This window comes from Erythrolamprus reginae, chromosome 5 (assembly GCF_031021105.1).
Source record: "Erythrolamprus reginae isolate rEryReg1 chromosome 5, rEryReg1.hap1, whole genome shotgun sequence".
NCBI classification, from domain to species: domain Eukaryota; kingdom Metazoa; phylum Chordata; class Lepidosauria; order Squamata; family Dipsadidae; genus Erythrolamprus; species Erythrolamprus reginae.
Window position 1 is genome coordinate 50,731,301 of NC_091954.1, and position 26,555 is coordinate 50,757,855.

General features: G+C 38.9%; 1 protein-coding gene across 14 annotated transcripts in view; it reads left to right on the plus strand.

Annotated features, from left to right (window-relative positions):
• The window catches only part of FGFR2 (fibroblast growth factor receptor 2), a 184,410-nt gene that overhangs the window by 85,942 nt on the left and 71,913 nt on the right, over positions 1–26,555 (plus strand). For 9 of the 14 annotated variants that reach the window (XM_070752590.1, XM_070752580.1, XM_070752584.1 and 6 more), the window contains 3 exons: positions 218–481; positions 3,022–3,096; positions 13,278–13,447. In XM_070752590.1, the coding sequence (XP_070608691.1) occupies positions 218–481; positions 3,022–3,096; positions 13,278–13,447 (509 nt within the window). Of the gene's footprint in view, positions 1–214; positions 482–3,021; positions 3,097–13,277; positions 13,448–26,555 lie in introns of all 14 variants that reach the window. The other 5 variants (XM_070752578.1, XM_070752582.1, XM_070752579.1 and 2 more) reach the window with 2 other exon arrangements.

The window sequence follows — 26,555 nt, forward strand, 5'->3', positions numbered from 1 at the left end:
TTATCAGCTATCAACGATAAAGCACATTTTATCAGTGTTTCTAGCTTGGCTCAATATTATTGAAATGGCAGCTGGCAGAAGTGATGATGATGATAGTTTTAAAATCTGCACATACTTTGCTGGATCAAGTTCCTTCACTGACAACTGTTGGACATTTTGTTTCCCACTTCTGTTGCTTCCCCTCCCTTCTGTGCCCACCTATATTTCACTTCAGCAGAGCTACCCACCAAATATCAAATCTCTCAGCCTGACGTACGTTCTGTACTTCCGGGAGAAACGTTGACGTTGCGCTGTCAAGTGAATGAGGCCACCACCATCACTTGGACTAAAGACGGAAAACATTTGGTGCCCAATAATCGAACAGTCATTACTGGGGAAACTCTGTGGATTAAAGATACGACACCCAGAGATTCTGGCCTTTATGCTTGCACTGTTAGGATTGCAAACAGTGAAACTTTCTACTTCATAATAAATGTCACAGGTAAGCTTGTTGAGAGACATTTTCCAATGTATGTAAATAGCTAGTCTAAATTAATTCAGTATGGAGATACAACTTTACTCTTTACTAGGGTAAAAGAAAATATGCCACATAATATTCTAGTTATTCTTTTGCTACCCATCTGACCTGGCTTTTTTGATGATTTCCTTGATGACCTTTTCACCATAAGGTGGTACCTCTACCTAAGAACGCTCTACTTAAGAACTTTTCTAGATAAGAACCGGGTGTTCAAGATTATTTTTGCCTCTTCTCAAGAACCATTTTCTACTTAAGAACCCGAGTCCAGAAAAATTTCCCAGGAAATTTGAGAATGACACGAAGGTGTGGACAGTTTCCTGCCATTCCTCCTTTATCCTGGCCATCTCGGGCTTTTTTGGGCTGACAGAGGAGCCTTTCGGTGGTGCTTAAAGAGGCTTTGGCAGTGCAGAGCAAACATAGCATTTTCTTTTCTCTGGGTGCTTGGAGAGTAAATAAACCTCTGCCAGCTCCCACAGAAAAGAAATGCTCCCTTCGCTCTGGGCAACCTCGGGCTTTTCTGGGCTGCCAGGTGAGCCTTTCAGTGGTGCTTAAGGAGGCTTTGGCAGTCCAGAGTGAACAAAGCGTTTTCCTTTCTCTGGGCACTTGGAGAGAGAATAAACCAATTCGCTGTGGTAACTCCCTTGCGCTGTTTCCCATGTACCTGGCGTGAGGTTGCCTCCCAGAATGTCTGGGCACCAAAAGGCAAAAGGGAGCACTTCACCCCGGCTAGATCAACTCTGCTTCAGCCAAACCAAGGAGTTACCACAGCGAAGGAAAGGCGCAAACAACAAAGTGAGGGAGCGAGAGGAAAGCCCTTCAGCCCTTCGGAAGCTGAAAATGTCCTCTGTGTGAGCTGAAAATCAGCTGGCTAGTGTGCACATGTGTGTTGGAACTGAGCTAGGGCAACGGCTTGCATGCCGGAAGATATGGCTCCTTGTGCCACCTGTGGCACTCATGCCATAGGTTCGCCATCACTGGCGTAGGGTCTCCTCTTAGGGTGGGAGGTTGGAATAGATGACCTACGAAGTCCCCTCCACCTCTGTTAATCTGTAAATTGATGACAGTTATGTCTTGACCATCTGAATTTACAAACGATACTCTCCTCCAAAGCTACTTATAACCAAATTTCAAAGTTCCAAAGTTGCTTTCCTAGTCATGTGACTGCATTTTGCTTGGCAACTGGTCTGAACTTAGAACTGTTTGCGGCATCAACAGATTCAATAACGTGGTGGCCAGCTTTACAGATATCATGATTTACAATTGTAATTGCTAGGTTCGATTATGGCCATAATCAAAAAGCAGCTTTGTATATATGTGTTCACTACTTAGCAGCTTGCCTGTATACAGTATTAAAACTATGAAATCCTACAGAAGGGAGCCTTAAAAATATGTATTAGTGTGTACGCAGCCTCACTTTTTCAGAGCAACCGTGACTCATTCCAGAAGCATACTACTTCTGCTGTCTCCTCACGTGTGTGAATACCCATCTCTTTCTCTTTGCGTGCAGAAAGGTCCAGGAGTGTATTTTGAAGCCTAAAAAAATGACACAAGTACCTTAATGATTCACAAAGCAGTTTACTGTATATGCACTCCTCTGTGTTCTGAGTCATTTTCCCCCAAAAAGGATTCCTATAGATCTGGAATAAACCAGAAACTAAAAAATAGTGATTAATAGAGCCACCCAATATGTATGCATATTATATTATATTTATATAGTTATATTTATATAGTAATATTCTGTGGGGCTCACCTCAGAAATGGTCTTAAGGTCATATCCGGAGAAAAAAAGGATATTTAAATCATTTCCACTAATAATTATAGTCGGTGTATGTGTATTATAGTAATAACACAAACTATTTGAATACATGCATTTGCATTTTCAGTAGTGATAAAACTATTTTATATTACTTTATATTCAATACACAGTAGAGATATTATCTATTCCTTTAGACAAATATATCTATTTCTTAAGTCACAAATGCATTTTATTTTGCTTCTTATAAGAATAAACAAAATAATATTTTATTTAAGATTTTGATTCATGATCTATGTATGCATGGAGAGGACAGTAGTGCCTACTCATTGATGTTCTGAAACAGAAACCTAGTTTCACTGACTTACAACATATATTAATATGGTTAGTTGCGCAGTCAGCCAGATGTTTGGTCTGTATTTGATATTTTGTTCTATTTATCGAATCCTTCCAAGGATGATGATGATAAGTAAGACTTACTTTAGGTATTTTTCACTGGCTCAAGGTTGATCTAGCCTCACATTGTTTCAGCCAACATATTATTGGGGGCAATGGACTGACTCTGTAAACTTTTACAGCTTACATAGCTCTAACGCACTGTGAAGTGGTAAATAAGTCTAAGTATTATTGCTATTTTCAGAATCATCTCTCACATATGTATTGTTCTTGATATCCATACTTCAGAAAATGCATATTTGGTTACAATATCTAGCAGATAAATGATTTTTAAAATAATTTTTTGAAACTTCAGATGTTCTTTCATCTGGAGATGATGAAGATGACAATGATGCCTCTGAGGATTTTGTGAATGACAACAACCCAATCAGTAAGTAGATCCAATAGTTCAAGCTGTTTAGAAGATCCGTATTGAAATACATTGCTCTTGCTACCTTTTTCATTCTTGGAGTTCTTCATCCAAAACTCCCAGCTCGAATTTTGTGAAGATGAGCTTTTGTTTTACAGTGCTTTAATCCTTGGCTGCAAAGTGCATGAGCTTTAATCACAATAGTTGATCCCGCAGATTTTAAAAATATTTCTAGTATTTGTGACATGGATATGTTAGAATATTTTCCCCTGTTCATTTTTTTGAATATGTACCTATTTATTTCTGATAATGTGGCAATAACGTATAATAAAAACAACACCTTTAGGGGAGAGTTTTAAGATCAAGAAGCTATATTTTTTCCTAATGACTGTATGGCCTAATTCCAAAAACTTTAAGAAGAAAGTTGACAGTTGACACAGAGAGTGATTATCATATGTGTTAACACAGAACAGTATCAAAACAATTTGAAATTAAACATTGCTGGCATATTGTATTTTTAATAAATCAAGAGAAAATATATATAATAATAATAAACATATTGGCTATATTTAATAGTAATTAAAAGTAAATTTAAAATGAATGAATCCTATCTAGTTTTAATTTAAATTCAACAACTAATTTTTGGAGAATGGCCATGCGATCTCAGTCCAAGATTAAATGTGTTCCCTACCCCCCGGGGAAGGAGTTCACATGGAATTGTCCTTCATAATATATAATATTTGTTCTGTTACATTAACCTGGGACAGTTTGGATGGTATGTGTGAGTGCAAACATGGATAAAGTATATTTAAAACATGGTGGCAGAGTGGTTAGAATATGGTATTGCAGGCTAACTGCCCACGCACCAGGAGTTTGATTCAAATTGACTGAAGGTTGACTCAGTCTTCCATCCTTCTGAAGTTGGTAAAAATGAGGAGCCAGATTGTTGGAGGCAATATGCTGGCATTTGTAATCCAATCAAGAAAGGGGCGTAAAACTATGGAGTGTATATGAAGTCTACGTACTATTGCTATTTGATTATACATTTATATATGTGCACTTGTGTGTGTATGGATAGATAGCTGGATAGATATAATATTACATATGAATAATTTCAAATACTGTATAAGTTTTGAAAATATTTGTTACAGGGAATGTCAATATGATAGATATCCATGTGTATACATCAGTCTCTCTGTGAGTTTGCATATGAACGGTTTCCAACCTATGAGAGAAGAATAGCTGGGTTGATGCCAACCTGCAAACAGTTTTTATAACTATCATATTTTGTCAAAATGCTTTTTTTAAAACTAAGATATATAAAAGCAAGAGCATGTCTTGGCTATTCAGTGCAGTAACTACTACAAGTAGTTCTTTCAGATCCATCTCAAATTTGAATGTCGAATAGATATTGGATTTTATAGTGTATATGCTTTGACCAGCATTTTATATTAAGATACAACAAACCTCAGCATTTTACGTTAAGATACAATAAATCCCAACAGCTAGTAGGGATTAGGTTTAGGGTAATTGTGATAGATGATGATGTTATAATGCAATGATACTAATTATTGTAATAGTGAAAATTTACAATGCATATCAAATGCTTCATGTTTTACCTTGAAAACCTAGGATCTCCTTGTAGCTAGAAGAAATCGGTTTTAGTGATGGTCATTTTTCAAAGGTTATCTAATGCTACCAAGTCACCTAGCTACCTACACTAGACAAATATATTTATTACGGTTTTGAAAGCAGTCTAGAAACCATGAAAGCTAACCAGAACTTGGGGGACAGAGTGCACCATACTTGTTGTTGGTAAAATATAGATTGCTAATATTGTACAGTATGTCACAGAAATTAATAAATCATGACCATTTCAAGGCCAATGTGAGCTTAGTATGTATATGAATTCCTGTACTTAATGCTGATTCTCTTTAAGAACAATTTATCCTTTTTCCAGATTTTGGACTTTTCCCCAATAATGTTATTTGTTGTAAACTGCCAAAATATGTATTCATTATGCATAGATACTGTGTTTGTCCTAAAACATGACCCACCCACCCCCCAAAAGACCCATCACTGTTTTGTGCACCATGTGTTGAAATTCAGTCTTTCCACCAAAATTTGGCCCTATTTAAGCCCATGTGTGCCCAGGCTTGCTGGAATGGATGATGGCAGGCTTTATTTGTGTGGAGTGACTGTTACAGTTAGACAAGGTTGTGCAGGGCATGGGTCATGTCACTCGCTCTTTTTGGCCACATAAGAAACAGCCCGGTGGATGGGCAGGCCAACATGAGGGGCGCATGGGGTGCTCCTTTTGGCCGGGCGAGACATGTGGGGGGTGGGGAATTAAGACACTTGAAAAGAAGGCCTAGCTGTTTTTTCAGGGATCAAAAGAAAATAAGACCTGGTCATAATTTTCAAAGAAATACAGTGTTCCCTCGATTTTTGCGGGGACGCGTTCCGAGACCGCCCGCGAAAGTCAAATTTCCGCGAAGTAGAGATGCGGAAGTAAATACAGTACACCATTTTTGGCTATGGACAGTATCACAAGCCTTCCCTTAACACTTTAAACCACTTAATTACCATTTCCCATTCCCTTAACAACCATTTACTCACCATTATTACTGGTACTCACCATTGAACAAGACACTTAGTGATCCTGATATTTATAAACATAATTATTTATTAACAATAATTATTATTTTTGTTATTTATCCCGTCATCGGGCGGGAAAAACTGGTATTTTTGAAAAACCGTGGTATAGGCTATTCTCGAAGTTCGAACCCGTGAAAATCGAGGGAACACTATACATTATTTAGTAAGATTGTTGCTGGATGAGTGAAGTTTGTTTTTGTGTGTTTGTGTGTGCATTACAGACTTAACTGATTTATTTTGGTTGCCTAAATTCCTTTGTAGCAATATTGAAATTTAGTTTGTAGGATCTACGATATTTTAAGATTTCCTTCTTTTATACAGTTTTTGAAAAACTGAAATATTTTCTTAAGGTTATGTTTCTTTTTAACTTTAACTTTTTTAACTTTTAAGAAGGGAGCAGAACAGAACAGCACAATCAAATGTTGAACTGATTTTTCTAACTAATTAGTTTTAAAATCTCCACCCTGAAACAAAAGCAATCACACACAATGTTTAGAGTGCTTAATTTTTTTTAGATGTTTTCTTTGATAGGTCAGGTTGTTAAACAGTTTGTAGCTGAAATCTTCCCCAGCTGTGTTTTTATTTTGCTTGGTGACTGAAAGTAGGAGGGAAGATTCCGAATGTGTGTTGGTGGATTCAAAAACAGATGTATCTGAGCATTGGAAAGGTTTAGTTGTTATTTTCTGCTATGGTAATAAAGTAAATGCAGTTGGAGCAGGGATTGAAAGAAGAATGGTTATGTTTCTGAGCCCCTCTTGTCTTAAGTAATTCCATGTCAACTGATGAATTTCAGGAAGCATCTATTGTAAAATAATTAAATGACCCTGTTTTAAAATTATTTTAGTTTTAATTTTTAAATAGCTAAATGAATTAATAGAACTAAGTATAGTTATGACATTGACAGTAGGTAATTAGATTTCTCTTACCTGGAGGAAAAAACTAAAGGTATGTTAATTACACCCCAGGAAAGATAATGAAAATTAGTAATAGTTATGATTTAGCCAAATTACTATTTGCATAACAATGTGAAATCACAGCTGCCAGTTTAGCTTTACTTGGTGTGGGCTAACATTTGTATTGAATTCTTCTTAAGAAACTAGGATGTTGTAATGTATTGGCTTAGTATACGGGTAGATCCAAGCAGTACAGTGTTTTATAACTGGCAGATGGAAATTTTGTCAATGCCCTACATGGCATCAGACCAGAATATTTACGAGACCGCCTTCTGCTACATAAATCCCAGCAGCCGATAAGGTCCCACAGAGTTGGTTTTCTCCAGGTCCCATCAACCAAACAACTTTGTCTGGTGGGGCCTGGGGGAAGAGCCTTCTCTGTGGCAGCCCCTGCCCTCTGGAATAAACTCCCCCTCAGAGATTCGAACCGCTCCCACCCTCCTCGCCTTTCGCAAGAGTTGAAGATCTATCTATGTTGCCAGGCATAGGGCAACTAATGTATCCCCCTTTCTGTCCATTAAAGTTATGAGTGGGTATGATTGTGTAGTATCGACTGGTTTTAAGAAAATGGGTTTTAGCTACAATTTTAATTACTAGAGTTGTTTCTGTATTGTTTCATTGTTGTTGTGAGCCGCCCCAAACCTTTGGAGAGGGGCGGCATACAAATCTAATAAATTATTATTAATTATTACAGTGTTCCCCTGATTTTTGCGGGGGATGCGTTCCGAAACCACCCGTGAAAGTCAAATTTCCGCGAAGTAGAGATGCGGAAGTAAATACACTATTTTTGGCTATGAACAGTATCACAAGCCTTCCCTTAACACTTTAAACCCCTAAACTGCAATTTCTCATTCTCTTAGCAACCATTTAGATTACTATTCACCATGTTTATTTATTAAAGTTTATTAAAAAAATATTTATTAAAGGCGGATGAAAGTTTGGCAATGACGTATGATGTCATCGGACAGGAAAAACTATGGTATAGGAAAAAGCCCCGCAAAGTATTTTTTAATTAATATTTTTGAAAAAACGTGGTATAGCCGTTTCGCGAAGTTCGAACCCGCAAAAATCGAGGGACCATTGTTGTTGTGATTCAGCCTGAGGCTCCTCAGGGAATGGCTGGAACTCTGCCGGATCCATGCTCAGAGGGGGAGGACGATGAACAGGAGGGGGAGGACCAGGCAGAAGAGGAAGAGGAGGAGGGAGAGCAGCCTGAGACCCCCGGGGGGGGGGGCTCTCCCCAGCGAGTAGCCTGGATTCATTAGATGAAGACGCCCAGGCTATCATAGATATGAGGCAGAGAGACGGGCAGCCCAAAGAAGGGGCCAATTAGCAAGGTATTTCCATCCCTGAATTGGTAACAGCTGGGTTTGGGTGTGGTTCTCCTCAGCAGGGTTGAAAAGGCAGGCCCGCCCTTACTGTATTGTGGAGAGTTATCAATTGGGAGTCCTGTGACCTTGCTTCGATTCTTGGAGTCTCTGATCCTGGCTTGTGGCTTCGAAGGCTGAAGACTTGGGGGAGGCGTGGGTTTTATTACCTCCAGTGTTGTTTTTGCCAGCAAGAATCCTGTTTTATTGCCTGGCCGTCGTGAAACCTCTGTGAAGCTTCATAACGTTCCTGTCTGTAAGAACAGTTTTTGTTACCTGTGTTTGCTTTCAAATATAAACTGCCTTTGCTTTTTACCAGTGTGTCTGGATACTCTTTTTAGTTGGTGTTGGCGTCTGGGGGGACCCAGACAGAACAATTGTATATATATATTTAAGGTATTTCTTTCAAAACTTTATTTCTGAAGTAGTTTGCCTTTGCAGTCCACCATCAATACTTGACATTTAATAATATAACTTTGTCAAAATTTATAATGCTACTTTTATGTTTTTCCATAGATAGGTTTGTTTTTTAATACTAGATGCTAGTGTATATTACTGTGTAAAAGTAAAACGTAGAAGTTGTAATGTTGTTATTTTATTCAACTACACCATGGGTGTCAAACTCACAGCATCACGTTTCAGTCACATGATGTATCACAACAGTTTTTCCTTCCACAGAGCTGGGTGGGTATGGTCTGCATGTGACACATCCAACTTGTGGGCCACCAATATGAAACCCCTGTACTACACAGAAAGGAGTCAGAAGTCAATGCTTTTCTCTCTTTCCCCCCTTTCCCCTATATTTTCTCTCCTCTTTTTCTTTCTCTTCATTCTAATTTATTTCCATTTTCCATTGAATTTTATATTCTGATAAACTAACAAAAACAATGAATGGAAAAGTTAATAGTGAAGGGATCTTGAGAGGCTTTGACATTCCCAAACATATTTCCACCATAAGATACAAACAAATGGTGCCAATTTGAAAAATAAATGGTAAGGCAAGGCAAGGCAAGATGTGATTCATTAGGTATCCTAGGCCCTTAATTACTTGAAATAATGTAACTCCTTTGAAAAGTTTATAATTGCTTTGGAGAAAGAGAGAGAGTGTGTGTGCGAGAGAGCTTTAACCACTGTTTCAAATATTTCTGGTTTCTCCTAGAGATATTGTGCAGAGAGATAATAATCTGGGCTATGACTTAACATTCCCGGTATTAATTATTGTAAATACTTCTCTCCCCACTCCAATGTAATAAAGGGAAATATAGTCATTTTTACCAGGCATGAATGTAGCCTTTGGGTATACCATAGTATTTACCTGAGTTAATTGAATTTATTTTGTAACAACAGGAACACTAAATGAAGCTCATTAAGGTTCATTCCTGAAATTATGTTGGTGGAAATTCTATATAAAATATAGAAAAAGCAAGTGCTTTCTTTCTTCTCCCTTTCTTTCATCCTACCTAGATAGTCTCAGAATGATTTTTGAAGTATCAAATAACTCCTTTATGGTGTTTCCTCCAAAATCAGACCCTATCCTATATTTTTTGACTGCCAAAATATGGCCTTGGTCTTATTATTGGGGGGGTGGGGGTCCTTAATTTCAGGCATAACCATGAAGTGGGATTGGTGTGGCCAGTTCTTGCTCGCGACATTAAGAGGATCAGGTGAGAGCTGTTGCTCCCGACATCAGCAGGCACACTTTGGTGAACTGGACACACCCCTGCCGCTTGGGAGAAGAAGAAGAGAGAGGATATTCTTCTTCTCCCGGGTGGCGGCAGCACATTCAGCTCCCCAAATCTGGCCTGCCAATCTCTGGATGCATGGTGGCCACTCAGGAGAAGAAGAAGAGAGAGAGGCAGTGCTCACCCCTTGCATTCTGAGATTGGCAGGCGAGATTTAGGGAACCGACTTCCAGCTCCTGCTATGCCCAGTGAGTGAGAAGGGTCAGCAAGGGGAGTCCCACCTCACTCCATATGTCTCATTTCTCCACTGCCCCACCCCTCTCACCTGGTACTCCTTCTGACCGACCAAGATCAGCAGGCCAGATTCGGGAAGGTGACTTCCAGCTCCTGCCATGCCCGGTGAATGGGAGAAAACAGACAGCAAGGAGAATTCCACCTTGCTCTATGTGTCTGCTGCCCCACCTCTCTCCCCTCTATCCCCTTGCATTCCCTCTTGCTGGCTGAGATTTGGGGAGCTTAACGTGCTGCCGCCTGGGAAGAACATGAGAAATGGGCAGCACCTCCTGTTCTGCCAGGCTCTCTGATAGGAGCCTCCCGAAAATTCAAGGGTACAAATTTCAGACACACACATGTTTGAAAATTCAAAACAATGTTCTTTATCACAAAGTTCAAAATAAACAAAGCACTCTTTTTGTATTGCAAAGAGCACTCTTCCCAAAATAACCGGGTAGTCTGTACAATTTCCCTTAAGCAGTCATTGAGTACGTAGCTAGCAGCTATGAAGAAACTTCACACCCCTTTTTCTTCCAACGAAGTGAGATACACACACACGTTGCTCTGCTTTGGTTTCAAAGGCGTGAAAAAGCAACAAAGTCCAGCAACACACTATTCTTGACGAACTCCGATCAGATATTCTTCCACAATGGCCAAACCATTATTTATAGCAGCAGCCCTAATTACTGGAGCCCCACCCAAACACAGGTGGCCTCCCTTATTTCCTGTAATATGTTCTTATTTGGTCTCTTCTACGCATAATTCTGCGCTTGCGTGGGTCCAAACTGTCATCATCTGAATCAACGGAAGATAAGGGAGAGTAACTGCCTGGGCTGTGTGCCAAGCCCTCCTCTGCCAAGTCACTCCCACCTTCTTCTTCGTCCGAGGAAACTAAACTCTGAACTGATTCTGTCGGCAATAACACAGGCCTGTGACAGGTTGAATTTTCCCCTGCATCCACCTCTCCATTCCCTGGGACAGGAGCTGGGCCAGAGCCAACCACAACATCTCCTCTCTAATTTTTCCCCCTGAGTGGCAGTGGTGCGTCCGGCTCACTGAATCTGGCCTGCCGATCTCTGGATACACGGCTGCCATTCAGGAGAAGAAGAAGAAAGAAGAGGTGCTACAAGAGAGCCCATTACTCAGATTACTTTCCCGTGTGCAGCAGCTCTTTCAGAAGTTTTTCTTTATATTGGATTTCCCCGCAAAGACCAGCCGTGAGAGAGTAGTGGCAAAGAGAAGCTAGATGCTGGTATGATGTGCATCTCACGGCTGCCCCTCCTCATTCCCTGCCTCACCTGCCACCCCCAAATTGTGCCCAAACATCTTACCAGCATCTGGCAGCTTCACTGTTTCTCTTTCTCAGCTGGTCTTTGCAATATAAAAAAAAACTTCTTGCAAGTGGGATAATTTGTTAATTACTCACACTCAAAATAGCTTTTTCTTTACATTTCAAACTCAAAATAAACCCCAGCATGTTGCAGTTTAGAGTCACATATCAAGATTCAGAATCAGATATAGCAATATAAATATACAAAGATCAAAACAAGATATTGAAAATGGGGTTTTTTAAAGATGTTTCAACCAGGAACCCAATTGTCATGAAGAAGCTGCTAAGAGAGCATACTTTAATTTGGGACTACCATGGAGTAAACATTACTTAGTAATTAATTACTACAGTAATTATTTTTCCTAGAATTAAGTTGTGATGTTTTAAGAAGTTTTATGAAGGATATGTTTGTTTCTTCTCTCCAACCCACAAATTGTGGCTCAGAATTGGTTCTGGCCAGGTTGTGGAGGAAGTGGAAAGACCATCACTGCATACTGGGATGTTACACCTAACCAAGAGGGTACGGTGTTGGGTTGCCTAGAATTGGGCTGAAAAAAAGACTAAAATTATTTTTAAAAATTTGAAGGACTTTATTCGTACAACCCTTTTTACTATGGCACTTTTTAAAAGACATTATCTGAAGAAACATATTATGTGCATGTGGAATATTTATATAATACCATCCTGCTTCATTGTGGTATACAATTAAAATAATAACGAATAATAAATGTAAAATTATTGTAACGCAAACAATTATATAAGTCATATATCAAACCATTGAATTGAATAATCATTTGACTAATATACATCAATTTCAGGTCACAATTCAAAGTGTTGGTCATGACCTTTAAAGCCCTACATGGCATGAGACCAGATTACCTCCGGAACCGCCTGCTACCGCACAAATCCCAGCGACCGATAAGGTCCCACAGAGTTGGCCTTCTCCGGGTTCCGTCGACTAAACAATGTCGTTTGGCGGGCCCCAGGGGAAGAGCCTTCTCTGTGGCGGCCCTGGCCCTCTGGAACCAACTCCCCCCCGGGGATGAGAACTGCCCCCACCCTCCCTGTCTTTTGTAAACTACTCAAGACTCATTTATGCCACCAAGCATGGAGGAGTTAAGATATTCCTTCCCCCTAGGCCATTACAAGTTATGCATGGTATATTTGTGTGTATGTTTGGTTTTATTATAAGGGTTTTTAGTTTTTTTTATTAATTGAATTTCTACATGCTGTTTTTATCATTGTTGTTAGCCGGCCCGAGTTTGCAGAGAGGGGCAGAAATCAAATCAAATCAAATCAAATCAAATCACAAACAAACATTCTAATCAGTAATGGGTTTTAAAATCCTTTACTACTGGTTTGTGTGCGCACTAGCTTTTGTGCATATGCGAAACTTCCCGGGTGGGTGGGTGGATCCTTCCACTGTTGTCGCTACTGGTTCTAAGAACTAGTCCAAATCAGGAGCAACCCACCACTGATTCTAATGTAATTAAATATAAATAAATCCAGTTAATATTCCTGAATACCTTTCTAAATGTTTTTGTTTTCAAGGACTTCCTGCAATTTAGGCATAATGGTGCCAATATCCCAGTTTTAAGAGAATTTTTGTTTAATTTAAGTTTAAAGATGATGGATTTTTGAAAAGTTTCTGTCTTGAACTGTGTTTTAAGTGCCTTAAGGTATGAATCATAAGTAATGATTTAGCAGATATTAGCCAGATTTTTGTCTAGGTACATGCTGAAATTTCTGAGGTATTCAATATATTATGTGATTTGTCAGAGATAACTTAAATCAACAGTATAAAACGTCAGTGTGACTTCTTAAAATCTCATTGGAATGTCACCCATTTGGGAAGTTTCTGGCCTGAAATTTATATTCATTTAGAAATTGAATAATTTTTTTCTCCTTTCTCTCTTTTCTTCATTTTTTTTTTAAACAGAAGGACCTGTATGGACACACACTGACAAAATGGAGAAGCGCTTACATGCTGTTCCAGCAGCTAACACAGTCAAATTCCGTTGTCCAGCTATAGGAAATCCTCAACCAACCATGAGATGGTTAAAAAATGGGAAAGAATTTAAGCAAGAGCACCGGATTGGTGGATTTAGGGTAAGAAGTTTGTTTATGATAGTACCTTTTAAGACATTTTTTAATATTAGATATAGAAGAGAACTATGAAAATCTGACAGTGAAGAAATTGTGTGATTTGTATAATTCACAATTGAATTGGCTCATCATATGTGCATAAATCCTGACTGATCATATTCCAAAATTTGTAGTCTGACTTTAAGTCAGTCTGATGAAGGTCTGGCAAATTTAGATGTTCTCAAAGAGGATTTTTAGTTGTTTATGTCTTATAAAAATCTTGCCATTTATGAGGTTAAAAAATCCATGCATAAAACATTGCAGTTTGGTGGAAACTCAGATTCCATACCATTTAACTTGATCAAATGTTATTATTTTATGTTCTGTGTTCCAAGGGCAATCATTGGTATTTAGCTATCCTTGAAAGAAGGGCAATATCCAGTGATCACATACATATTTTATATGTAGAAAGGCTCTGTATTGTCCTAGTAGATGGCATTTCCACTTGTTTGGGGCATCTTAGAATATTGAGAGACTATAATGACTATTTACAAAATGGTTGCTCTAGTGCTTCTGCCCAATCATCAAAATACATAAATAATGCACTGGTTGTAGCCACCAATCATTTTACTTTTAATGACTGTCTCTGTGACGTCTGTGAAGCTCAGATACATTTGTTAGAAGTTCACGTTGTCCTTGGAGTAGATAATTTGCTTTGCAGATGGTTATCTGCAAATAGGGCAGAATGCATGATAGAAGCCAAGGAATATGTTGACTGGTATATTGTCTCCTCTGAGTAGTTCACAGGGGATCTGTTGTGTCTTATGCATCTTTCTGTGGGTGTTTGGTGTGGGTGTACATGTATGCAGGGGTGGGTACTGCCCGGATTGGGGGAGGGTAGACACAGTGGGGTAGCAAAAATGGAGCTCCACCCCAGAGCACCCAATTTGCACTGAAAGATGTTGAAAGAAATGCAGGGTGTCCTGCATAAGCCATGCCCACAGTGTGGTAGTTAAAATTTTGATAGCCCTTCACTGTATGTATGTGTATTGTTTTCTGATTTGACTCTACAATCTCTGGAAGTTGGGCAGAAGATAAATTTAATAAATATTAATGCTCCTGCTAATACTAATCCTGGTAGCATAGGAATGACCAATTTTTAAATATAAGAGTCGTTGCTGGTCAGTGCAAGCAACTAGATGGACCATAATTTCAGGGATGGACCATGAATTCAGTATATGACTGAATTCATTCACTGTACTTATTTTGTTGTGCTTACAACTGAACTCCAATCTTGCATTTCATTGTTGATGAGTCTCTCTTGGCTGGTAAACATAGTTAATTTATAGTTACATTTTGGAAGATGTAATTTATGTAGTAGATCAAGGGTGTCAAACTCATGTCATCACGATGGTGTCATGTGATGTATCAGGACTGTTTTATTGGGGAAAACTTTTATTGGGAACAGAGGTGAGGCAAGATTCATCAGACAGCAACATGCTTTACTTCAAATTCAGCATCACAGGCAGTAACAGGAGAAAGGAACAACAATGTGCAGGCTGACAGCTCCTTTTATACCAGAGCTGTCAAACTGGCAACCAATTAAGATGCCTCATTTTCCCGCTTGCTGGGTGCTCACGTCTTAACCAATCAGACTTGGTTTGCATCTGGCTAGGGTTTTGGCATTGTTGTAAATCTGAGGATTTTACAAGGACTCCCCCCCCTTTCAATAAACTGGGCATGGGCATGGCCAGTGCATGATGCATCTGGCCCATGGGTCGGGAGTTTGATCATCCTGTAGTAGATAGTAGATATTGTGTGCCTTCACCTGGAGCATTTTACTTGTTTTCTGTTTACGGATTTTGTAAAGCCAAATTATCAGAAATCCAAATTGATTGTAACTAGTGACTTTCTGGTTTTAAGAGTTTACTGATAAAGGAAAAAGGGGATAAAATAGAACTTGGCAGTAGCATTCGATAAAGTGTTCTTAACAGTTTGTACTTTTTTGCTCTGGCAATCAGGAATATTTCAATTTGGAGAGATAGAGTAGAGCAAAAACGTAGAGCTTGATGATTATAACACACAATAAAAGAGCAGGAAAACTATTTTAATGAATTTTATGGTCTGTGAAATTGATGTGGGAAACCAGGTTTTTAAGGGAAAGTAATCACAATTACTTAAGATACTTGCTTGAAATTTTCATAGCATCAGATTAGTCGTCTCTCTTTAATTTCTGAGTTACTGATTATAAAAATTAGCTGGACTGTCAAGAAAATGCAGGGTTAAACTGAGGTCAGGATTTTAAAAAAGTATTTAGTGAAATTGCTTTTCTTCCACTACTTTCATGTTGCCAGCATAAAAGGGAAAAAAAGAGCAAAGAATGTTCCCTAAAAATCCGTTTTAGTTACACAGGCTGTGCACGGGGTCAAGAGGAAGGCAAAGGATAAAAACAGCTTTATATTTCAATGCAAGCTCAAACCTCTTGTATGTACATTGTGATGCTACACATACATATGAAATGGTTGGACCTTCCACTGGGATAGCACAATACTCAAATTATTAAAATGGTATCAACTTTTGTTATTCTTATAAAGACAATAATTGTCCTTGTGACCTGTTCTCTTTGGTAACTAATCAGTAATCAGGAGAACTAAATACCAAATTGATTCAATACTATGCAGCTTGGCTGGCTGATATTGATTTACAAAAGAACAAGAACTCTTATTATTTTATTTTATTTATTTATTTATTTATTATTTAGATTTATATGCCGCCCCTCTCCGCAGACTCGGGGCGGCTCACAGCAAAATACAACAAATCATGACAAATCCAAATAAATTTAAAAGATTTTAAAAGATTTAAAAAGAACCCCATTTACTAACATACACACACACAAACATACCATGCATAAATTAGACATGCCCGGGGGAGGTGTTTCAATTCCCCCATGCCTGACGACAAAGGTGGGTTTTAAGGAGTTTATGGAAGGCGGGGAGAGTAGGGGCAGTTCTAATCTCTGGGGGGAGTTGTTTCCAGAGAGTCGGAGCCGCCACAGAGAAGGCTCTTCCCAGAGCTTCTGCCGGCTTCTCTGGGATTGGTCGCATTACTGCACTGGACACCTCAAGGCGCCTGTCTCCACCACTCTGGATTCAGGTATCTGAACCAGACTCCCTTATGACAGGCCAAGGGTGAAAGAGGCCATCGTCCATCCCTTCAGAATAGCACTCGCTTATCTCTCAGGACCGACTGTCCTGACTGTCAACTGCTGTACACATGGAACCCTTCTCCAGTTTGCCCTTCAAAGTTCTCGTTTGAACTTGCAAAGCATCCCTGACCTGCTCTCAAGTTGCCATAGACAAGTGGGGTGGGAAAGCAAACTTTGCAGCGGAATCAAGGAACTGGCATCTCAGTCAAATTAAGGACATTCCAACTGATATGCAGATGTCATCTCCATGGAAACCCACAGTGGTCGGAGGGGAGTGAATTCTATAATCCATGAAATTGCTTCATTGGGGAATGTGAGTGATGACACATTTGGGAGGGAGGGGCAAACAGGATCAAAAGCAAAATGTGAATGTACTAAGGTCAGGGTTGGCTCTACCTGGTCCATGGCAGCATGAAGCTCCTAATAAATGACTGGATTTCTTTTGAAGCTTGGCTTGAGGCTCATGAGTTCATTGGGCATTTGTCAGAAATCTGACAACTTGCATGTTTTCAGGACAGTACCTGCTGAAATTAGTTCATTGGCTGTTTCTGATGAAGAATGGGAGTTGGAATTGTGAACAGAGCCTGAAACTGATTTGGAGTTGTCTGGAAACTCCTTTGTTCTTCTGATATTAGAAGAAATGTCTGGTTAATGTAAGAGCCTTGATGGGGTTTTGGGTAATGAACTGTTATTGGAAATGGTGGGAATGAAGCATGTTATATCTTAGAAGGACCCTAATTTAAGGTGATAATTTAAGTCCCTGAGCTGAAATTGGTGTTGGAATTGAGAAATTACTTGAACCAGTAGGTGTGGAAGAGTCGCTAATTTATTTTACCCTTCTGCCTGGATCTTTGGTGCTTGGAACAATGTAGAATTATATGGTTGGAAAGGACCTTTCAGGTCTTCTAGTCCAACACTCTATATTGCTATTATGTCTTCCTCATGTTTCTCTCTGCTAAAATGAATATGGATGGATGGATGTCAGACGTTTCAAAGGGGATTGGACAAATTCTATCCTGCTCTGTGACCAAAACAGCAAATAGACAGATAGGTAGATAGGTGGGTGGGTCTTGGGTGGGTGGGTGGGTGGATGGATGGATGGATGGATGCAGGGGTGGACTCCTGCCCAGACTGGGGGGGGATGCAGTGGGGTAGCAAAAATGGAGCTCCACCCCAGAGCACCCAATTTGCACTGAAAGATGTTGAAAGAAAATGCAGGGCATCCTGCACAAGCCACGCCCACAGTGTGGTAGTAAAATTTTTGGTAACCTTTCACTGGATGGATGGATGGATGGATGGATAGATGAGAGATACTGTAGATAGATGGATAGATAGATAGATAGATAGATAGATAGATAGATAGATAGATAGATAGATAGATAGATAGGCAGGCAGGCAGACAGGCAAACAGACAGACAGACAGACAGACAGATAAAATAAACGCCATTAATGACATATGCTCTCTAAGGCAGATTTTTATCTGACTTATACCAAGACCAATAATTTAATTTCAGTTTAGTTTGCTTCCTAAGATGTGCAGCTTTTTTGCTCAATTCTGTTGTTCTGGTTGTTCATTTACTAAACCAGTTGCCCACAACCTTTTGAGCACTAGGGACCGGTTCCTTGGAGAGAGGTTTTCCTGCAGACAGGAGGGGCCATGGTTTTGTGTGCTGCCTGCATCCGCAGATGGTGCTTCATTTCAAAACATCCCAGTTTCTAGCATGCTGTGGAACAGTGCCAGTCCGTGGATCAGGGGCTGGGGGCTTCTAGTACTAAACTATTAGGCTACACCATTTAGTCTTTTTCTTGAGTATGATTTCATTGCTCTTATGCTTTGCCCTTTTCATTTGCCTTGAACTGAAGCCTTGGTTTCTTTGGGTTAACTCCCAAGAAATCTCTACCATTGTCAGGGTACAATGATTTCCTTATCCTCTCATATGTAGATGTATTAATAAAAGGAGAAGTTGTGAAAATCTATAGATCTGGTAAGGGATTTTTCAAACTCAGCTGCCAACTGCCCTTAAGGATTCTCAGTATATTCCAATATATATTTATACAAGAACATGAATATATTGTATCCGTTGATAGAATACAATAGCTAGTCATTTCACTTTTTTTCATGATTTCAGTACTAAAACATACCCCAATATATGAAGAAACTCTCAAGTTTGCCAGTTGCAAATGTAAAAGGAAATAGACTTTGCATCTTCTCCCCACTCCGTCTGGGGGCCAGATTTTAGCTTTTCCAGAGTGTGCAAATGATCCACATGAATATGAATTAATGAAATAGATATTTCTATATTTACATTTGCTTACATCATAAAGTATAAGAGGCCACCTGACAACAGCTTCTGTGTTTCCAAAGCATAAATGAATTGTTTACCATTCGGTGTTAGCCACTTGTCTTGGGGATAACAGGGTAAATACAAACCAGGAGTAAGATCTATTGGTCTTTACTTCTAATGAAGTGTTCTATTTTTAAGAGAGAAAATTGAGCAGATATTTTTCTTGAAAAAGAGGGATTATTTATTTATTTATTGGATTTGTATGCCATCTCTCTCCGCAGACTCAGGGCAGCTAACAACACCAATAAAACAGCATATAATAATAATACAATACTAAAACAGTTAAAAACCCTTATTATAAAACCAAACATATGTACAGACATACCATGCATAAAATTGTAAAGGCCTAGGGGGAAAGCGTATCTCAATTCCCCCATGCCTGGCGGCAGAGGTGGGTTTTAAGCAGCTTACGAAAGGCAAGGAGGGTGGGGGCAATTCTAATCTGTGAGGGGAGTTGGTTCCAGAGGGCCGGGGCCACCACAGAGAAGGCTCTTCCCCTGGGTCCCGCCAAGCGACATTGTTTAGTTGACGGGACCCGGAGAAGACCCATTCTGTGGGACCTTACTGTTCACTGGGATTCGTGCAGCAGAAGACGGTCCCTGAGATAATCTAGTCCGGTACCATGAAGGGCTTTATAGGTCATAACCAACACTTTAAATTAAGTATATAATATATACTTAATGTGCCCCTTGACTATAAATGTGTGTGTGTGTGTGTGTGTGTGTGTGTGTAAGTATATGTATAGGTATGTACGTTGCTTTCAAATGGAATATTAATATTATTAAACTTTAGAGGATAATGTTCTTCTGAAAATGTGGAAACATCATACTACTTCACCATATGCATTTTATTTTTAACTTATAAACTGCCTCAAGTCTTAGGAGCTGCATGTTATACAAAATGTAGACAAACATGCCTGTATACATTTCCATATGTATAAGCGTGTAAAGAATGAACAAATATTTTTCTTGGGTAAGGATTTATGGAATGAAAAAGTAATGAGCATGCTTTTATAGGTACAGTATATGACTTTTCTAGGAAATTTATAATGCCTATAAAAAGATACAGTGCATCTGAAGTTACAATGACTTATTGATACTACAACTCCTATTTCACTCCCCTCTCCCATTCTTCTCTTGAATATCCAGCTTTTTGCTTTGTCAAAGAAGGTGTGAGAAAACTTATAATTCCTTTGTTTGTTATGGTTGTTCCTGTCCCTCTAAAAGGCAGCATCATTTAAAACACGGTGGCCTCATAACGATAGATTTATTTGTTTGTTTGATTAATTTCTCTGCCATTTCAGGATGAAAAGTACAAATGACTGCTTCAGAGAAGTATTATTTTTTTCTGCAGAGAGCGACTATGCCTGTTATTTAAACATTTGGAAACTCTTAGATTTTCCACGAATATATGCCGAGGTCATATTTCAAAGGATCATTGCTTTCTTTTTTCCACAAGTTGAAGTGTGCAGTTCTGCCCACACCATTGCCTTACACCAGACTGCATGTCTGTTGGAGAATTTTTATGCTCCTTCCTCTCCCTGACCCCTTCCTCTTCCCCTCCCTCCTCTCCATCTACTTAGCAAGATAATATACAGGACTAAAAGTGAACTATTCTTTACACTTTCTCACCTCCCAGAAAGTAAATTTGGTCTATCAGTTTCTACTGAGGTATTAAAAGGGTGTTTGTTTCCACAGCTGTGTTTCGATAAGTTACATTACCACAACCTTTTTTGCCCACTAAACTTTAGCTTGGATAAATAACCTGATAGTTTTCAATATGTAGATAAAAATTTGCAAAAGCCACATAGTAACTGATCTTACTTTGCAGAAAGGAATAATATTCTCACAGTCAGTCCTGTAAGAAGATTCCTTTTATGTATACTGCACGCCTTGATTTTGGTTCTAATAATCTTTCATGCTGTGCCTGGGCAGAAAGTTACTTATTAAATCCAAGGTAAAGAGATAAAACATGATGAAAATGTGTACACAATATATGTGACAACTAGTATAATCCTATATATTGTCGCTAAGTCTCCTTAAATTCAGTTGGATCTACTGATGGAGTGCGGGGTTGGGTGGGAAATCTAATCTCATTTTACCCTATCTACAATATACCTGTAAGACCCTTTCATTCAACCATTTCTCTGTATGAAAAAATTCTTGTTCTGAACTTTCATCATTACAATCAGTATCGGGTTGCTACCGATATGGATAAGGATGGCGTACCGGTAGCGAAAATTGAGCTGTGCACATAGCTTTGCTTTCTGCTGCAGCCATTGGCCTCCCAGTGAGATTTTGCTTCTGCGCAAGAAGGCAAAATCTTGTGAGGGGACGTGAACGCGTGAGAGATTTGGCAATTTTTTGCTTCTGCACATGCGCAGAAGCAAAAAACCCACCGAAATCTCTCTTGCACGCACGTCCCCTCATGACTGCGCAGAAGCAGAAGCAAAATCTCGCTGGGACACACAGGTGCACCAGCAGCAGAGGTAAATCTGTGCATGCAGCATGCAGATAGCGGCGGAATTAGGAATCTGCCCCTGATTACATGTGCTCACAGTGGTATAAAACATCATTCAAACAGGAGTAAAATTTGATCTTTGCGTACTTTCATCAATCCTAATGACAATGCTATATAACCTAGTTTGATCTTAATCTAGACAGAGAGATAGGAGAAGAATGTGCCATCTCCACGTTTTTCCTGATTCTTACCATGATATAGCATTACAGAAAATCCTTGACTTACGAACACAACTGAAACCAAAATTTATGTTGTTAAGTGAGACATTTATTAAGTGAGTTTTGTCCCAGTCTATGATCTTTTTGCTACAGTTGTTAAGTGAATCACTGCAGTTGTTAAGCTAGTAACACAATTATTAAGTCCATCTGGCTTTCCCATGGACTTTGCTTGTAGGAAAGTCTCAATCCCATAACCATGGGACACTGCAACCGTCTTAAATATGAGTCAGTTGCCAAGCGACTCAACTTTGATTATGGTGAAAAATGTGAAAAATTGTTATAAGTCATGTACTTCAGGGCTTTTGTAACTTTGGCTGGTCACTAAATAAACTGTTGTAAGGTGAGGACTATCTGTACTTTACCTAATATTATTTTTTCAAGATTAGGTTTAATTAAGAAATTGAAAACAAGGATTGAAATTAGAACTAGTATTTTTAAGGAACCCTATTGAAAATCAACTTTGCAAATCTTTTTTGGATTGTTTTGAGCGGCCGTAATATGTACTTTTCTAGGAAAGTTGGGCTGATTTTATCCTAATTATTAAGCTCTGACATATTTTGGAGTCAGATAAAGGCAAGTAATAAGGAGCAATGTTGAGAAGTTCCTTGGAAATATGATACAATATTTTGCAAATGTAGAATAATATGCTCTTAGCTAGCTGAACAAGTTCTATTATCTGAAGTTCTAGTTATTCTAATATAATCTTACTCAGTGTACCAAGATGAACTGAGCTCAGGTCAAAATCAGATAAGGGGATCAGAGTATCCTCCTCCCCCCTCCCCCCTTTCCCCCTTTTAATTAAAACATTTGTCTGTTCTTCCAGTCTGTCAAGCAGAGGGCAAATGTCACAGTGTGATACAATATTGTTAGCTTTGTAAATAGGCTAATTGTCCTGTTGCGGCTCATGGTTTTGTCTCCAGCTGATTCAGATACATCTCTCAGCCTTAAATATTTCATTCTTTTTATGATATGTATTCTTAGTTCTATGCATGGTATGTTTGTATGTATGTTTGGTTTTATAAATAAGGGGTTTAAAGTTGTTTTAGTATTGGATTGTTACATGCTGTTTTTATCACTGTTGTTAGCCGCCCCGAATCCACAGAGGGGCGGCATACAAATCAAATCAAGTCAAATCAAGTCAAGTCAAATCAAGTCAAGTCAAGTCAAGTCAAATCCAATCCAATCCAATCCAATCCAATCTTAAACAGTTAAACAGTTAAACGATTAAACGATTAAACGATTAAACAAATAAATACTATATTTTTAAAAATTTAATAGGCATATATTAGGGTACTATAAAATCATAATGAAGAGGGTGATATCAATGCTAGATGCCAGGAACAGAATATTGACATAAGTTATATGTAAATATCAAAGCAGAACTTTATGTCCAGCTATCTGCCTTATTTTCTCTGTCCTGTTGCTGGTACTCTTCCTCTGAGGCTATTATTTGGTCAAGCTCTTCATTCTTGCCTGAAACATTTCCTCAACATTTGATGCAGCAATGATCAACTCTGAAAGGTATTTTTGGGAGCTTATATATTTGAATTTGAAAACAGAACCTTTCTCTTTTTAAAACACATATAGATACATTGAAACTTTGTGGATAATTTGGTCTCAAAAAAACATCTGTATTCTCAATACATCACGATCAATATGATCCATGGCCTGCAGCATGTGACACTGAATCTATTGACTTAAAAATTGTATGAAAATCCCCTCCCCTGTCAATCATCTATTGCATTTTGAGGGTTTTTTCAGATTGCAGTTTGCACCATCCACATTTAGTATTATGCTAAGGAAAGATTGATCTGATCAATGACACCCATATTTTCAATAAGTACCAGACTATTTTGACTTCCATTGTAATATCACAGATCATTTAATAAACTGAACTTTTTAGAAGAAAGTAGTGCAAAAGGATGAAAAGTAGAATTAATGCTGCTTAATCTTGGTGAAAGGCTGATCTTATTATGGTTGAAGATTGATTAACTGATTAACAGCTTAGTTCTGTACTAACATTCTTGTCAGTAGGAAAAAAAGATATATCTTGTTAAGGTTTTATCTTGACAATAAGGTGGCTAACTTGGGAAATTATAACGGTAATTTATTTATGGGCGTTGTACACATTTTGCAGGAAAATATTAGACAGGCTCAGGGGTAGCTTCTAAATTTTTTACTATTGGTTCTGTGAGCGTAGCTTATTTTGTGGATGTTGCTTTATGGTCATGTGATCGTTGGTGGGACTTTGTGGTCATATGATTGAATGGGATTGGTTTGTTTGTCATGTGACTGGGTGGGGGTAATCATGTGACTGGGTGGTCATATGACTAGGTAGGCGTCAAGGGTTAGAGTTAGGGTGCCTGGTCTCTCCTTGCCTCAAAGGCCTAACAAAATATAATTTACCTATCTATTTACTACTACTGAACATCTGAATCCTATGTATGTATGCCATATCACACACACACTCTTCTAAAACTATACACTTTCAACCTTACTTACTGCATTTGGAAAAGCACTCTCAGAGTCCATTTTCTACCACATTTAACCATAACTTTTGTATATTAGAACATTAGCACATGCTTTCAGATGTACTTCTCTAGCTTGTACATGACTGTTAGATACACATGATTGTAGCTAGACAGCTAGTTTCATTAATAGGCTGTAAGTAAAATTTCTACATTAACAAACTGTATACCTAAAGAACATAGTATCACAGCAAAAAATCATAGCAATAGTCTGATCTATGCTTTTCTTCTTCAAATGGAAGTTCTACCCATTTTAACTAGGCATTAAGACTCATTAGTTTGGAATATTAGTATGGCTTGCACTGAACCTTGACAGTACTTGTTTTCCTTACAAACTAGCTCAACTTTGTTTCCTTTAAATCTTGCTTTCATTTCACACCACCTGCTTTGACCAAGACCTCCGTTTTTAGGGAAAGAGAGTGGAGTGGAGGGGAGGGCACTACGGAAATAAAAGCATTGCAAGAGAGAAGGGAAAAAGCACGCTCTAAATTCTCCAAGCCTTCCCTGAGTTGGGAAGCCCTCCTCGTTCTCATTCTTCCCAATTCCTTCCTTCCCACTCCCGGATTTTTCTTCCCCAGCTTCTCCCACTCGCTTCCTTTTGCTTTCAGGGTGGGAGGGAAAACCAAATAAAAATGGGAAGGAGGCAAGGACAGAAAATGGTGCATGGCTGCGAAACTAGAAGAGGGCATTTTTTTCAGTCACTTTCTGGAACTGAAAAGTTGAGGAGACCCAAGCAGGGGTGGGCTCTAACTTACCTTGCTGCCAGTTTGCTTCCTCCTGCATTGCGTGGGCATGCCTCGTGGGCGCCCATGCATGTGCAGTGCCCAAGAAACCCCTGAAAAAGTTACTAATGGAAAAGAAGCCAAAAACAAGATGGCGACAGCATACGCAGTGCCAGAAACTCGGCTTTCACACATTCTCAGAGGAAAAAATAAATAAAACAACTCAAAATTTTTTCAAAAATAATTCAATAATAATAATAATATTATTTATTGTACATTGTTTATGATTGTTGTTAGCCGCCCCGAGTTTTCGGAGAGGGGCGGCATATAAATCCAATAAAACTTAAACTTAATAATAAAAAGATAGCGGGGCCAATGGATCAGTATCGACCAATCTGGTTTAATGACATCATTGTAACATCACCAGAAGGTCGCTACCGGTTTGGGAAAACTGGTTCAAACCGGAGGAATCCATCCCTGGACATGCTCGAGGTAGGTTGAACTTTTAATTCAAAGTAGAGCTAAAGTATCAATCTTATTGAGTAGTCTCAGTTTTCTCCTTCAACCAACAATCCATGGTATGCACAAGGCAAGTAAGTAATTATTCTTCCAAACTTGGAATAATTTCTTGCTCAGGCCCCAGCCTGTTTTCTTATTTTTATAGTAGCAAAGGAATCAGATTTTTTAGTAGCAAATAAATGAGATTTCTCTGCGGCATTAGTTATTTAAAAAGCTATCTTACAGGAGAAAATGCATTCTGGCACTATTCCTGAAAGAGGTGTGCAAAATATGACTAGACATGTTTAGCTGCTGATGCCAAAATATTTTGTTTGGATCACAGTTGAGACCTCTCTTTAGTTATAAATAGTTTGAGTAATCCAGCCATAGAAACTTTGGGATGCCTAGGTGAACTTTGCCTATTTTAGTAGTATGGCCAACAGCTCAAAATTGAGTTGTTGAAATCAACTGGAGGGCACCAGTTGCCAATTCCATATCCAGCCCAAGGAAAGCAATCTTATATAACGTTTGAATAATTATGATTTCTGCCCTGAAGTTATTAATTTTTTACTTGTTGATTCTGATCGGACATGTATTATAATTTATGAATGACTTTCTGATTAGTAACTTATTTATGTAGAGCATTTATGACCTATAAAGCCCTTCATGGCATCGGACCAGAATATCTCCGAGACCGCCTTCTGCCACACCAATCCCAGCGACCGGTTAGGTCCCACAAAGTTGGCCTTCTCCGAGTCCCATCGACTAAACAATGTCGTTTGGCGGGACCCAGGGGAAGAGCCTTCTCTGTGGCGACCCCAACCCTCTGGAACCAGCTCCCCCCAGAGATTAGAATTGCCCCTACCCTCCTTGCCTTTTGTAAACTTCTTAAAACCCACCTCTGCTGTCAGGCATGGGGGAATTGGGACATCTCCCCCGGGCCTATACAGTTTATGCATGGTATGTTTATGTGTATGTTTTTTGCTTTTTAATAAGGTTTTTTTTAGTGATTTTAAATTATTAGATTTGTTATACATTGTTTCATTGTTGTTGTGAGCTGCCCTGAGTCTACGGAGAAGGGCGGCATACAAATCTA